The sequence below is a fragment of the Nothobranchius furzeri genome, chromosome 15 (genome assembly GCF_043380555.1).
Source record: "Nothobranchius furzeri strain GRZ-AD chromosome 15, NfurGRZ-RIMD1, whole genome shotgun sequence".
NCBI classification, from domain to species: domain Eukaryota; kingdom Metazoa; phylum Chordata; class Actinopteri; order Cyprinodontiformes; family Nothobranchiidae; genus Nothobranchius; species Nothobranchius furzeri.
This window is the reverse complement of record NC_091755.1, coordinates 52,979,139-52,993,240: the sequence shown is the minus strand read 5'-3', so window position 1 is coordinate 52,993,240 and position 14,102 is coordinate 52,979,139. Positions and strand designations below refer to the sequence as shown.

Sequence of the window (14,102 nt, the reverse complement as noted above, 5' to 3'; positions counted from 1 at the left end):
TGTCACATGACAGACTGAACATGAACCAGGTGTGCCAACCGAGAGCTTTGAGTACTGTGCCTTTGATTGTGCGTTTTGATATGTTTTTGTTTACAGAACCATGAAAAGTGACGTCGCCACGTCAAAACATCAAGACTGATTCTGATTTATGAGATTTATTTTGTCAACACTGATTGTGGAAGGAATGGTAAATGGTCTGTATTTGATATAGCGCCTGGAACCCCCCAAGGCGCTTTACAACACAATCAGTCATTCACACATTCACACACTGGTGGAGATGAGCTATGATGTAGCCACAGCTGCCCTGGGGCGCACTGACAGAGGCGAGGCTGCCGAGCACTGGCGCCACCGGTCCCTCCGACCACCACCAGCAGGCGACGTGGGTTAAGTGTCTTGCCCAAGGACACAACGACAGCGACAGACTGAGCGGGGCTCGAACCTGCAACCTTCCGATTACGGGACGAGCACTTAACTCCTGTGCCACCGTCGCCCCATAGGAAGCCGGTTGTCGTGTTGATCTGTGTGAGCGGATTCAGTAAACTGTTCTGGGATTTCTTCGTCCTGCATTTTCTTACCCCGTGGCCGACAGAGTGCGTCTTTCCTTTGCTCGGGCAGGATGTTGTCTGGATTCATTCCTGGTCGAGGTGCGTCAATCAGGAAAAGAAAGACATTGGGATTTCCAAATTTACTCAGCAGGTATTTGCACCTGATAAGAGTGGTTTTAAATTTAGAATTTTATTTAGAAATGCCCATAAATGTGTAACTTCCTTTGACACCGTTTTGCGCTGCCAGGAAACCCGGTTAAACATTAAACTCATAAACTCACAACGAGGGTTTTTCCTTCTTGCTAAATTTTGCACCACAACCCTTAAACCGGACTTGTTTGGCGGGTACAGCACACAGTCATCTTCACATCTTTCAACCGTAGTAAAGATCGTTCTTCCTGAAAAGGGATTTTTCAGTTTTTATTACAGCAACATTTCTGTCATCTAATGTCTAAAGTCTTTACAAAGAAGCATTAAGCTCATTGCTGCTATATAGAGTTGTGTTGTGAATTATTCTTAGTTACTAATGCATCAAATCTGAGCTCAATACACGTAAAAATCACTGAGTTCTCAACATTGTTGTGTTTTCTGAGGTCAGGTGACTGTGGCGACCATCTTGAATGGCGTAAACTTAAAAAGATGCACTTGTAATCTAGATCTAGTGGAGTGGTTCCCAATCTCGGGCGTGTGACCCCCAAGGGGGCCCCACAAGATTGCAGGAACTCCGTATACGAGTTAGACCTCTGTGTCTGTAAAGGTTCTGATTCATCGTGCTTGTGGGTAGGGGTTGGCGCTGGGGGGACCTTGGCTTGTTTTGGACAAAGGCAAGGGGTCCTCTAGGAAAAAAGGTTGGGAACGCCTGATCTAGTGATTACTTTCTGAATGTTTCAGTAAAATCTGTCCCGTTCTTAAACAGAGTAACAAATGATACTTTAGCCAGAGGCAAAATAATTCAAGTAACAGGAAATCCTCTAAAATATCTTTACATATCCAAGCTCAGGGTGGGCGAAGCTCCGGTGTTGGTAAAAAGGGGGCCGAGTCAAAAGGCAACTCCATCAATTACCCAACCCTCACCAGTGATCATGAGATGTAGGTCATGACCAACAGGATGAGATCCTGGATTAAAGCATCTGAAACGAGGCTCCTCTTTGGGTGGCTTGGCTCAGCCATGAGAAAAGGTTTGGAGTTCTGTCATCCAAAGGGATCATGGAGTAGAAACGCTGCTCCACTGCATCAGAAGGATCCAGCTGAGGTAGCGTCTGATTGGATCACTGTCCTCTGGAGATGTTTCAGGCAACTCCCATTGGGAGGTCACACCCACGACCTGTCCTTGGATAAGAACAAGATAACGGATGGAAAAATCAAAGAAATACAATAATTAAAGTGTGCCATCATATTATTTATTATTAATCTGTATGATAATCCATTTCAGTGCCATTTAGGCAAATCATTGCATCAGCAGATGCCTGTTTTGCAAAAAAAAAAGGCATTTGGCCAGAGCAAGAAGAAGAAACAAGGACAAGGGAGCACTTTGAAAACCACGACTCACTTCTGGCTTTCTGCAAACCGACAGGGAGGAGGAACCAAAAACAAATCACTTGTTCAAGTAAACATAAGAGGATGACCGCGTCATGGCTGCATACCTCTGCAAAAGTCAGATAACAAAAGATAAAATAGAAAGAAGCAATCTGACGTTGCTAAAATTTGTTTAAAGTAACCGAGGGAGAACATTTACACGCACAGCAAAAATGCACAATCATAAAAACATCCACACAGCCTGAGACGAGCGGTTCTGCTGATTCAAGTACAAATGCTTCACCAAATTATACACAACTGACCAATAAGAGGCGAGGTCGGGTCAGAGAATGACCAGGAAGAGGAAAAAATCAAAACAATCCACAAATTGTGGCTTATTCATCAAAACAAAACTGAAGAGCACCAAGTAGTGCAGCCTGTTGGCCTTTTCCGACACGGCGGCGGCAGACCGGAGCTTTGATTACACAAAAATAAAAAAATTTATCAAGAAAAGCCTGAAAAATCATCCAGACAAAGCTTTAAGAATGATATGGCTGCTGCAGGGTACAATCATCAGCATCAAATCCAGGGTTTGTCTAATCTGTCGAACGGGCATGGCAGTGTGTAAGAAAGTAAGGTGTGTGTGGGTTCTGTGTGTGTCCTTGGCCCATTTATGTTACTACAGGGGGAAGGTAGAAGTCTCTGATTTCTGGTTTAATTTGAGATTTTAGATAAAAACTTAGATTTAAAGTAAAGTAGGTCCTGAAATGAATTTTAGGATGATCTGCAGTTCTGGGACTCCTGGTACCTGAAAGTAAGTGGAGGGTCCATTTGGTTCTGTTGAGTTCTTCCTGAGCTGTAGTTGGGTGCATTTCTTTGCATTGCAGTTGGTGTGTGTGTGTGTGTGTGTGTGGGGGGGGGGGGGGGGTCGTCGCCATGGTGAGGTGTGCGTTTGGTCTGAAGGAGCCTGATGAACATTTCGAAACAGTAAGAAGTTGCGGCAGAATCCAACTTTTCCTTAAAGCGGGTTATTCTGGTGCTGATTCTTGAGGGCTAAAAATAGCCAGACAGCAGCAGAGATGCTGGCGACTCATCACACGAATGACGTCCGCCGACTCGCCCTGCTGTCATCAAAACCTGGATTATAGCCGTCTTCTAAATTACTTTTTGGAGACAAATCTATTCTTTAATCTCAGGCAGACGGCCATCTGGTGTGCTGTAATCTCCCCTTCCTTTTCCCCAGTCTTCTTGTGACAATCTCGCTCCGACAGATGCCAAACCACGTCAGACCTGCAGCACGAGGATGGCGAGTCACGCCGAAGACGCGACATCGAGCAAACCACAGGGCACTGGCGGATCTAGGATTTTTCTGAGTACGGGGCCATTAAGGGGTCAAGTATTAGTCCAGCATCCTCACAATAGCGCTTGGATTTGGAATTGCTTCCAATATAATCAGATCATGACATGAAATGTCAGTGCAGGGGCACTTCAGGGAGCCAATCAGATTTCAGCAGGTGGCAATGCCCCTGTGGCCCCACCCCTAGCACCACCCATGCCTCAGGGGTTCCTCTTCAACCAAATCCAAATTCTAGAGGTTGTTTAGTTATCTCATCCATCATAAAGCTCCTTCAAACATATGTTGGTTATATTTAAATAAACAATCTCATGATCAATTTACAACATTAGAATATCCAGTTCATACACAGTAAAACCACAAAATAACAGAAAAAAGACAAAAAAATTCTTAAATTCTTTTTTTCCAACGAAGATATGTGACCAACAAATAAAACGGTTATTTAAAATAAAAAAGGTGTTCGGGTCGTGTCACAAAACAGCAGAGGGGATTATTAAACAGAACGCTTTATAATCAGTCACATCTCTTTCAAAAACAAGAGTCCACTCAAAGAGTGAAATAAATTCTTAAGGATAGAGGGCTTGCATGCCCTTCCTGAGCCTCGTGACCCTGTAGGAGGTTGCTGCCGCTGGCCTCGGCCTGCAGCCGCGTTAGTAGCCACCAGTCGAGGGTTCCAGTTCAAACGAGAGTGAGCAGAAACAGAGCAGGAGAATCAGCAGGGTGGTTTCTGGCCACGAAAAGCTTTGACCTTCTCTCAGGTCCTGTGCAGCTCTGTAAAGACCACGACGGAGCAGATTCCAGGCTGGATTACAGACTCATCCCGTCACAAGGCACAAGAGTTGGTTCAGTGGGAGTTAGTCTGGAGGCGGCGGGGGTGAGGGGGTCGGCTGAGGGCCCCGTGCTTCTTCAGCAGGACAGAGATGCGGGGAGGGTTCGGGGGGTTTTCAGCTCGTCACCTTAGAGCACCATGCTCCCGTCACCCCCCCCCCCCCCCCCCCATGCTCCAAGGAAATTCAGATGCACCTCTGCAAAAAACAGTAAGATCTGAATCATTATGTGGAAAACACCAACAAACAGGAATAATCCACAGTCAAAAACACGATTTTTCAGTTTAAAGGGACTTTACGGAGTTTTGAATTTTTATGCTCGTGATTGCCCCCTCAGGCCAAAAGCATAACGACAGCTTCAATAGTAGACTCGTGCATGAGGCGCGCATGCTGTATGTGCACACTCCTTAATGAAAATAATAGCTGAGACAGTCAGTCCTGTGTGTGTGTGTGTGTGTGTGTGTGTGTGTGTGTGTGTGTGTGTGTGTGTGTGTGTGTGTGTGTGGCCCGGAGGACAGAGGACAGGAGGACGTGCAGCTAATTAATTAAATAATTTGGTTCTGTACCTTTCTCTTCAGCACAGCCGACAAAGGTTTATGATGGGTCAGTCCTCCTGCATGCTCAGATCATTCCCTTCCCTTGCTTGAAAAATTGTTCCAAAATGAAAGTTGAACCCACATCTTTTTTATCTGTGAATTCAATGCCGTTCGGCGAGTCTCAAATAAAAATTTGGGCATCTTATTGTAAAAAAATATATCATTAATGTAAAAAAGAAACTCTACATGAACTATGTTTACACCCAGAATCGAATCCGGATCTTCTGCACAAGAGTCCAAAGTCTTACTAGGTGAGCTAAAACGCCAATAACATCTTTTGTATCTGTAGCATTTATATCCTTGATGACACCTGAAACAAAGTTCAAAGAACAGTTCAGAGTGAAAATGGCTATTTTGTTGCTAATTTGCAGGAAATATCTAGAAGAAAGTTCTACAGAAAGTAGCTAAGGGTCCTCAGAAATGTAGCTAGGTTTGTCACTAGGCGTTAGGAACAGCAACAAAGTGGCACTACCTCTCTCTCTGCTGCTAAAGCTACGGATAGCAAATGCTACGGGCTATGCCTGAGCGTGAACGCGCATGAAGCAGCCTGCTCGACCCGAGCATCTCTCTTTTTCTGTGATTTTACAGAAAAACAGGCAATCACAGTAAAAATGCCAGGGCTCATTCTACAGGACCAGGGCATTGCAGGAGAATGTCTGAAGAAGACATTTATTATTTCTATACATGTTTTGGCTGTCAAACTTCCATAATGCCCCTTTAAATAATCCCTAAAGTGCCTTTTTAAAAATGAGAATAAACGTGTGTTTCAGGTTAGAGCCCTGCACTGAAGCCCGGCCTGACGGCCCGAGGGCCGGGCTTCAGGCCAACGATTGTGTAATTACCTCGGACACGGGCCGGGCGCCTTTATTTTTATTCAAATTCATAAAAAAATTGAAACACTTAAACGCAGCAGTAGAGCCCTGCGCGGGACTGTTCTTCATCCCGCTCCCGCTGAATTTCTGACAATTACTGCCCGTAACTGCAACGTGTGTGTTACACTCCCGCCCGCACCCTCAGCATGCATGTCTACTCCCGCCCACAACCGCAAAACTCAGAGAAATTATTACCTCACAATAAAAGATATGTATTGAGTTTGCGTCCTCTCTGGTCCTGGAGAAAAAATGTCATTTTATAGGCTATATCAGGGGTTGGCAACCCGCGGCTCTTCCATCCATCTGATGCGGCTCTTTGTGCTTGTAAAATAATGAATGGATATTTAAATAAAATGCTTTATATTTTACTGAATTAATTTTATATCTGTAAGTCAATTCTATGTAAAGATTGTCTGCGTAAACCTGAACAGTTCCAACCCGGTCTTACTGCGAGACCGGGTTGACGCGTTACGCTTGTGCGTAATCATAGGCGCTTCCTGAGCTGAAGATGTGAGATTCTGGGCTTCTCCTCAGGCGGCTCCTGGATGCGTCGCCACATTGGAGACAGGAACAAGCGCTATTCAGCCAAAGTTTCATAATCAGGAACATTTTCTAAATGACAAGTCTCTCTGAGAGACAGGGTTTGGAAAACACTCGCTTCAGTGGGAGGAATCTTCCCGCATGCGCTCTGGTTCTGCGACGCGCTCCAAGTCCCTCTCCACAACTTCAGCTCGCTGTGCTGAGCAGTGTCCAGCTCAGATGTTCAGATGGGAATCTTTTCTTGGGTGATTTAGCTACATCTGCGATGTGCGTAACGAATAAAGTGTCAGTTCGTCTGCATGCGTCGGGGTAATTCTTTCTATTCTTTCTCCGTCAAAATAAACAGTCAAATACGGGAACTATCCGGTCAACACAACACATGCCCTGCTTTCAACTGTTTTGTTTTCTTGTGAAAATTGTTGGAAAGAGATAAAATTTAACTTGATTACCACCAGAGCCAGTGCACCGTTATCTCCGTGACGGTAAATGAGGGAAAAACAAATTGATCGGATCCTGCACGTCTTTTAACACATTGGTCAGGATTGACGCACTTTGTTTTCATTTAGTTGGTTAAAACAAAAAGTCAGGCTCGGGTCGGGCCAGAGAATCCTGAAAACCTTTTCGGACCGGGTCGGGCTGGGGCTCCACCCCCTCGGGCAGGGCCGGGCCGGACACGGGCTCAGATTTTAGGCCCGTGCAGGGCTCTATTTCAGGTATACAAGCTAATGTCCCACCCTGCAGTAAAAAAAACGTAAAATCTCCTAAATCTTACTAGAAGAAAAACTAAAGATCAGATAGAAATAAACAAATAAAATCAAAGAATATATGGACCAGAGTTTCCTCTACATTGGCTCAGCGCAAGCCCTCCCTCGGTTTAGTGAACTTGTGTTTTATTTTGAAAGCCCACTGATGTCTCATCTCGGTCTTCCTGTGAGCTCAGCTTCAGCGTTCAGTTCGACGTACGTCCATCACAGCCTAGGTGTTGCTTTGGAGCAAAACAAGTCAGAAAGTCACCTCTGAGCCTATCAGATGCGTCAGACGCTGAAATAAACGCTGAAGGTCTACCAGACTCACGGGGAAACGTCAGCAGAAAAAGACACTGAGGCGCGGGAATGAAACCTACGGCGCCCTTTGACCCAGAAACAATGAAACTACAAGATGGGATCACAGACAGGGATATAAATCATTTAAATGATAATAAAGACTTACAAGAGAAGAGAGAAGCGGCGTTCCACAGCGACAGTTTTACCTCCTGGTGTTGCTGCTGAAAGACGTCTGAGGAGTTTTGAAGTTAATGTTCTCGTACACGCTCGAAGAATCGTCATTCGTCATTCTATGGTGACAAAAGCGTTTAGGGTGGAAGTTTAGATTTGTCTCAGCGATCCGATCTTTAAACGATTATTTATTTTCAGTGACATACTTACACAGAAGACGATCGTGAAGACGCCATGTTGTGCTTGGACCTCGAGTTAGTCATCTGAGGATATTTGATGTTGGAATATTCTCTTTCCTTCATCTTACTCCTCTGAAGGACAGATTAAATCAACCAATCATGCACACCGAGTCAGGCAAAAGGCTGTTTTTCTGTCCTCCTCCCCTAATTAGAAGTTCACCTGCTCCTCCTCCAGTCTCTTCTGGGCCGTGTCGATGAACTGCTGCACCGCCATGTAGATGAACTTATACTGGGCCTCCGTTTGGACCATGCCCGACCTCTGCTGCCGCACCATTTGGATGGTCTTTGGGACATCGATGTCACAGTCTAGACCTAGATCACACACATGCAGAGTCATAGCTCTCACTCACTCAGGTTTTTAACACATTTGCAATCATCTCTAGTGTAAATGAACACCTTACAGCTGCTTTTACAGGACCGTAGCGTTTGCAACACGGGATTTGCCGCGGATCCCTGGGGAGGATTTTGGCATTTATAGTAGCAAAGCTGAAGTTAGAATAAACTGCCATCAGGCACCTCTCCAACCAAGACGGGATAAAGGGAGGTCGCTGGGCGGCCCCCCCGCATGGGATGTACAGGGTCGCGCATTCAGCGTCAAACGGAAGACCTTTAGCTTTGATGTGACCTGCTTTTTGTCCCGCTTGACGCCCCGCTCAGCCAGTGTTTTCACCCCTCTGTCCAACAGCTGGCTGTCTCTCACCGTCCCCATAAAAAGGCGACTAATCTGTTCGTCCGCTCGCACGGCCAAAAGCTCCATGGTCTCCGCGTCCGTCCAGTTTGCCATGTTGTAGGTGGTTGAAAGATACTAGTGAGAGGCCATGTTTATCTGTGTTCACATCCCTTCCGGCCGGCACTCGGCGTGCAGTATACGTCACTAACGCGACCACCCTCTTTTGCGGGGGGGGGGGGGGAGTCACTCCAAAGGGATTAGCGGGGCTGACACGCGTTTAGCCGTCAGAGGCGAGGGGCTCATGCGGCGATATTACTACGAGGCTAAGCCCATCAGAATCGAGTTTTATCACCTTTCCCCTTTGCTCCTTGCCGCTTTCACGAGACCCACAAATTCAGATTTATCCCTCTGTAATGACGCGATGGTCTGTCTTATAAAAGAGGCATACCAGTTGATCTCTGTGGGAAAAAGCTCTGGTGCTCCTGTTTCGGGAAGTAGACATCTCTGCTCTGATTGGCTAACAGCAACGTGACTCTGCCACTGACTCTGTTTGCTTTGCAACATTGATGTTTTACGTTTACAAATAAAAGAAGCCTGGAGGAGTTCTGCTGTGTTGTGGAGTTGCTAATGCTAACGGTTAGCTTCTATAGCAGAGACGTGCTCTGCTCTTTCCTGGAAGCTAAACCTTAAGCCTTCTATGGTCATGAGACAAGATGGGTGAGTCCATTAATGCTAATTTCCAGTGTGACATAGATCTGAGTGGTTTTTTCTAATGCGAGCGCTTTACTGCCCGTTTCCTAGTAGTGGCTAACGCAGAAAATAGGGGTAGAAGACTTTTTGAAACTCAGAGTGACTGATCATGTTTGAAAAATAACAAGTCAAAGTGGTTTCTCAGTGAACTTGACCTTTAAATTAATTACGCAGAGTCAGATTTTCACCTTGTCGTCTAATGATGTCGATGAGGATGTCGATGACGATGATGGTGCCAGTTCTCCCGATTCCTGCGCTGTAGAGAAAAAAACCCATAAAGATTTAAAACCATGAACTGAAATCAGTTGCACGGGGGAAAAAAGCTTTGAAGTAAATAAATAGCTTCACAAAAGCCCAGGTCATTACAGAAGTAGAAAATTAAATTTAAAGATTTAGGGGGAAAATGATTGATTTGTTGTTTAAAAGGAGACTATAGGCAGTTTTAGCTTGCTTTTAGCGCCCCTAGTGTGTTTAGTAGAACCGAAAGCAAAACCTGTCTCGTCGCTGTGCGTTCGTCCTTTTAACACGTTAATCTAACAGCTGAAACGGCTTCCGGCCTTCATTAGCGCCTACGGGAGTGATTCATCAGTAAATTAAACATATCAGCTGTGTTCATAATCCAAAACATGCAGGAAACGTGCTGGAAGCAGACTGCAGCTCCAGGTATGTCAGCTCCATTTTTTTTTCTAAGTCCAACAGTGCGGTCCGTCAGTCTGACGTTGCAAGTGGAGTATTCAGGCCACAGGGGGCTGGGTGGCCTTTCATTAACCCTGTAAAGGGTCATTTTAGTTCATACTGGCTAAGAAAATGATTTAAAAAATATGAAAATTTTTCATCGTCTCTCTTTAATTGCTGCTTTTCTGCTTTTATTCAATATTTTCTATGAGTTTTAGTTGCATTCTGTATGCTGTTGGTGTAATGGACCTGATTATTAACATCCAATGGATCTTGCAACATTTTGTTTCAGAGGAAAACCAAACTCATCTCCTCTGGCTGCTGCATCACAACAACAATGTTGCTACCAGTTTAATTTCCACGTACATAAATTTTTTGGCAGCAATAAAATGAAACTATCTTTTGTTTAAGAAGAAGAAACAACGTTTTTATAGCGTCTCAAGATAAAAATCAGGAGGCTCTTGACAAGAACAATACAATCAAAAAGAATAAAAGAGTGATTAAAAAAATAACATAATAAAAAACTAAATTTCCTAAAAAATATGATAAAAAAAAATAAAGGTAACCACGGGATCCTGAAAAAGACACGGTTCACAGAAAAGATGGCAGAGCTCACAGTTAAAATATTAATTCATCTGACAAAATTCTATCAAACAGAATAAATTTAGCAACAAAAATAAACCGTAAATAAAAACTTCATAACTCTGTCATCAAACTATCCTCCTGAAACTTAAATAATAAACTCACGTGGCTTTCATACCTCCAAACCGTCATTTTGAGTTTATAAGATCAATTCAGAATATTTAAACTTGTAACTTAAATAAAATGTAAAAGTGATCGAGCACAAAGTTACTCTAACAATGATAAAAAAAAACGACTCTAGTTTTACTTTAAATCTTAACTTTAGCACCACCTAGTGGTCCAATTAGTAAATCCTAATCTTGTGCGTGAATCTCTGCAGAGGAAGAAGACCAACGTGCAGCTGGTGGGTTTATTAATGCAGAACTATCCAGAAAGACGTGCTGGGATTATTCTCCTCCTGCAGGAAAGACCAGACACACCAACGTGTACAGGTGAGGTTTAGGGTCTAAAGTACTTCGTCAGTTTCTTTCTTTCATTTTGACTCTGAACAAATAACATTTTTATGTAAAAAACAACATTTTTGGGCAACACTTTAAAATAAGGGTAGTATTAAGTAATGCTTTACTAGGCAGACCCCCTTCCCTCCCTGTCCCTTTGTCCTAACCTTAAGGACGCTTAATAATAATGGGAATGTTTGTTTATTAATGCTTAATAATTCACTACGTGACGTTAATAAAGGGACCCTTATAGTAAAGTGTTTTTGTCTTATGTCAGGTCGTTGCTTCACACACCAAACGTTTCTCCTCCATCAGTCAGACCTGACCACAGGAGCGCTGCAGCTCCAACGTTTGCAGGTGAAATAAACAGAGGTGACCTTTGACCTCCTTGTGACAACCTGTGTTTCTCAGTATTTTAGTGTCTCTGTTGCTTTCTAACTGCATCCCCTTTCCTTTATCAGCACCTAGAACTAGTTTTCTACTATTTAGGCCTTTTTATACTTCACAGTATTTTAAGACTTCGAGCTTCTTCCATTTAAAAGTATTTGAAAAAGGTGGCCTCCATCATAATGACTCAGGATTTCATGACTACTGGTGATTTAGAAAATGTTTGCCTTTCTACATAAACTCTCTTGAAGCAGCAATCTGGAATTTTCCCCCATTCAGGAATCATCTATGATGTTTTAGATATCCGTAAAAGTGATACACTTACCCTGTGTCGTGATTTACGTCCCTAACCCTAACCCCTAATGCTCAGCATAAATCAACGGCTTTCACGAGTGCACGCCATTGCAAACGTACAAAGACAGATGTAGAGTTGGCAACAATTCAAATGGACAATTAAGCCTTTAGAAAAATATGAATAAACATAACGTGAGAACAACAACTGCAAAACAATGTGATTTAGCTCTGTTTTTGTCCGGCTAGAGGTACACTCATGACCAAGAGGCGTTGCTTCCAGCAATAATCACATCAGCGGGGAGAGGGGCTTAAGGTGCAATACATTTTTTCACCTCTAGATGGTGAAAAATGGTGTTTCTGCTCTACAGGAACAGCAGAGCTTCAGTACCTGCAATGGACAACGATGGGTCCGGTGTCTTTCATGGTGCTCTGGGTGCGGTTGACCTCCTCCAGGAACCAGAGGACACCACCAGGCTCAACAGGAACACCATGGTCGGGCCAACTCAGGTATTGGTAGTGCCAGATGAACCTCAGAGGTTCCTTCTATAGTGAAAAATAAAACAACCAAAGAGTCGGATTTGTCTTTGTAATTATACAAATGTTGTTATAAATGTCAAATTCCAAATAAACACATGAAAACTAAAACATTCTTTTAAATTTAACTATTTTAATTATTCAAATTAAAGTGTTGGTCTAAAAAAAGTCAGTCATCTTTTAAATAATAAAGACATGCTGCGAGACTTTTATTTTGAAGGTCTGACCCCAGGCCAGCAGAGGAGTTTGGACGTACCCGGTCCAGACGTGTCACTTCCAGCTTCCTCAGGATGTAGTCCTGAGCTGGATGCTCCTCCACATTCCTCACCATTACCTTCCCGAACTCCTTCGAGGTGTGGAGGTCTGGCCAGTAGCGAACACATTTGTTCTAAAAGATCAGGAGAAGGAGAGAGGGTGGGTGGTGAAGAACCGGCTCATCTCAAGCAGCTTATCTGTTATATTATCCACCCCACCACAGAAACATGTGTACAAACCGTCGGCTCTAATACTGATACAGAAACCGCCTCTATCACAGAATCAGCTGCTGCTATCCAATAATGACTTTCATCTGACTGAAAACTGGACCAGTAGCAAAAACCTGCTCATAGCCAGAAGGTTCGACTGAAGTAGCTGCGTCTTCTTTTGTATCTGAACATTAATCAAACATTTTGGGGTGATTTTTATATTTTTGTGAAGTTTTTGACCAATATAATAATCTTTAATTCCTTCAAATATTAGACAAAACAACTGGAGCTAATTTTCTCCCTCAAACATGATTCAGATTTTTAATGATTTGGAAGACTTCTGAACATTAAGCTTTGTGTTTTTAGGTTAAAGGAGACAAATGAAGACATTTTTCTTAAGTTGTAACAGTTCTATGTTCTATAAAATCATGTCTGCACAAACCCCCTCTCACATAAAGCGATCTCAGCAGTTTTATCAGTACCTTCCAGAAGGAGTCGTTTCAGGGCTCTGTCACTTTAAGAAAACCAGGTGGAGCTGGCCACGCCCACCCATCCCGATTGGGTGCTTTGAGCTGAGAAGCTCCAATTTCTGTGAGGAGCTTTAATCCAAAGAAAAAGGGGTTCTATGCGAATTTCTTTAACTTTTTGAAACGGATGCTAAAAGCTAACCGACAGAAAACAGATGTTTCTGTCTTTGGTTCGATTACAGAGGCAGAAGGTGAGCTTTGCATCATCTGTCCCCTTTATGGCCTTTTGACAGTTTGAAATCATTTTTCTGTTTAACCTCAAAGTAAATAAATCAAAGTAGTCATCTAGTTATTTTTTCAAATTAAAAACGGACAGAAATCAAATAGAAACATCACTTTTTAGCTCACATTACTGCAAAGTCCATGTTCTTTTTTGTTGACAGGAAGTCTGAATTTACTGCTCCTTTTGTAAAATGTTTAACTTTTACTTTTTAAAATAATCAGTCAGATAGATTCATCTTTATTATAATGACCTTTTTAAAGGACTGATGCTCATTCATCTCAAATAAAACAGTTGGCTGAATTAGGGGTGGGCAATATAAACGATATAAGGTAGAAAGAATATAAAATGGGGTAATGATAAGTTTTTGGCTCTACCGCGATAACACATGATGTCACTAAGATGTGCACCTGCGCCGACATCGGCACAACAGAATGGCAGTGACTGCAAGCATGCAGCGGGAGGAGGAGCATTCTACACTTTTTGGACGTCTTTATTCCGCTGCAACATATTTTCCATATGAGGATTTTTTAAAGCATGTCATTTTGACATATATAAACAAAGGAAAAAATAAATCGCAGTATATATCGTAATTGCACATGCTTCAGATTATATCGCAATATAGATTTGAGGCCACATCGCCCAGCCCTAGGCTGAATACAGTTTTTAAAAATCTGATGCCGCACGCAGGATTATGGAATTAGCACCATGAAAACTCTTGGGTTCATGTTTAAATTTCCTTTTTTGCTTCCAGGCAACGATGCATTCAAGCATCAAAAATAAAGTCAGCTTTTTGAGTT

General features: G+C 43.1%; 1 protein-coding gene across 1 annotated transcript in view; it reads right to left on the bottom strand.

Moving 5' to 3' along the window:
- Positions 1 to 4,285: 4,285 nt before the first annotated feature.
- The window catches only part of ptpn11b (protein tyrosine phosphatase non-receptor type 11b), a 60,712-nt gene continuing 50,895 nt past the window's right edge, over positions 4,286 to 14,102 (bottom strand). Inside the window, exons 10-16 of the mRNA XM_070544992.1 lie at positions 12,348 to 12,479; positions 11,946 to 12,100; positions 9,311 to 9,378; positions 7,863 to 8,014; positions 7,674 to 7,774; positions 7,459 to 7,582; positions 4,286 to 4,439 (exon numbers count right to left, since the gene is read on the bottom strand). Of these exons, the coding sequence (XP_070401093.1) occupies positions 7,495 to 7,582; positions 7,674 to 7,774; positions 7,863 to 8,014; positions 9,311 to 9,378; positions 11,946 to 12,100; positions 12,348 to 12,479 (696 nt within the window). The 3' untranslated portion in view covers positions 4,286 to 4,439; positions 7,459 to 7,494. The remainder of the gene's footprint in view (positions 4,440 to 7,458; positions 7,583 to 7,673; positions 7,775 to 7,862; positions 8,015 to 9,310; positions 9,379 to 11,945; positions 12,101 to 12,347; positions 12,480 to 14,102) is intronic.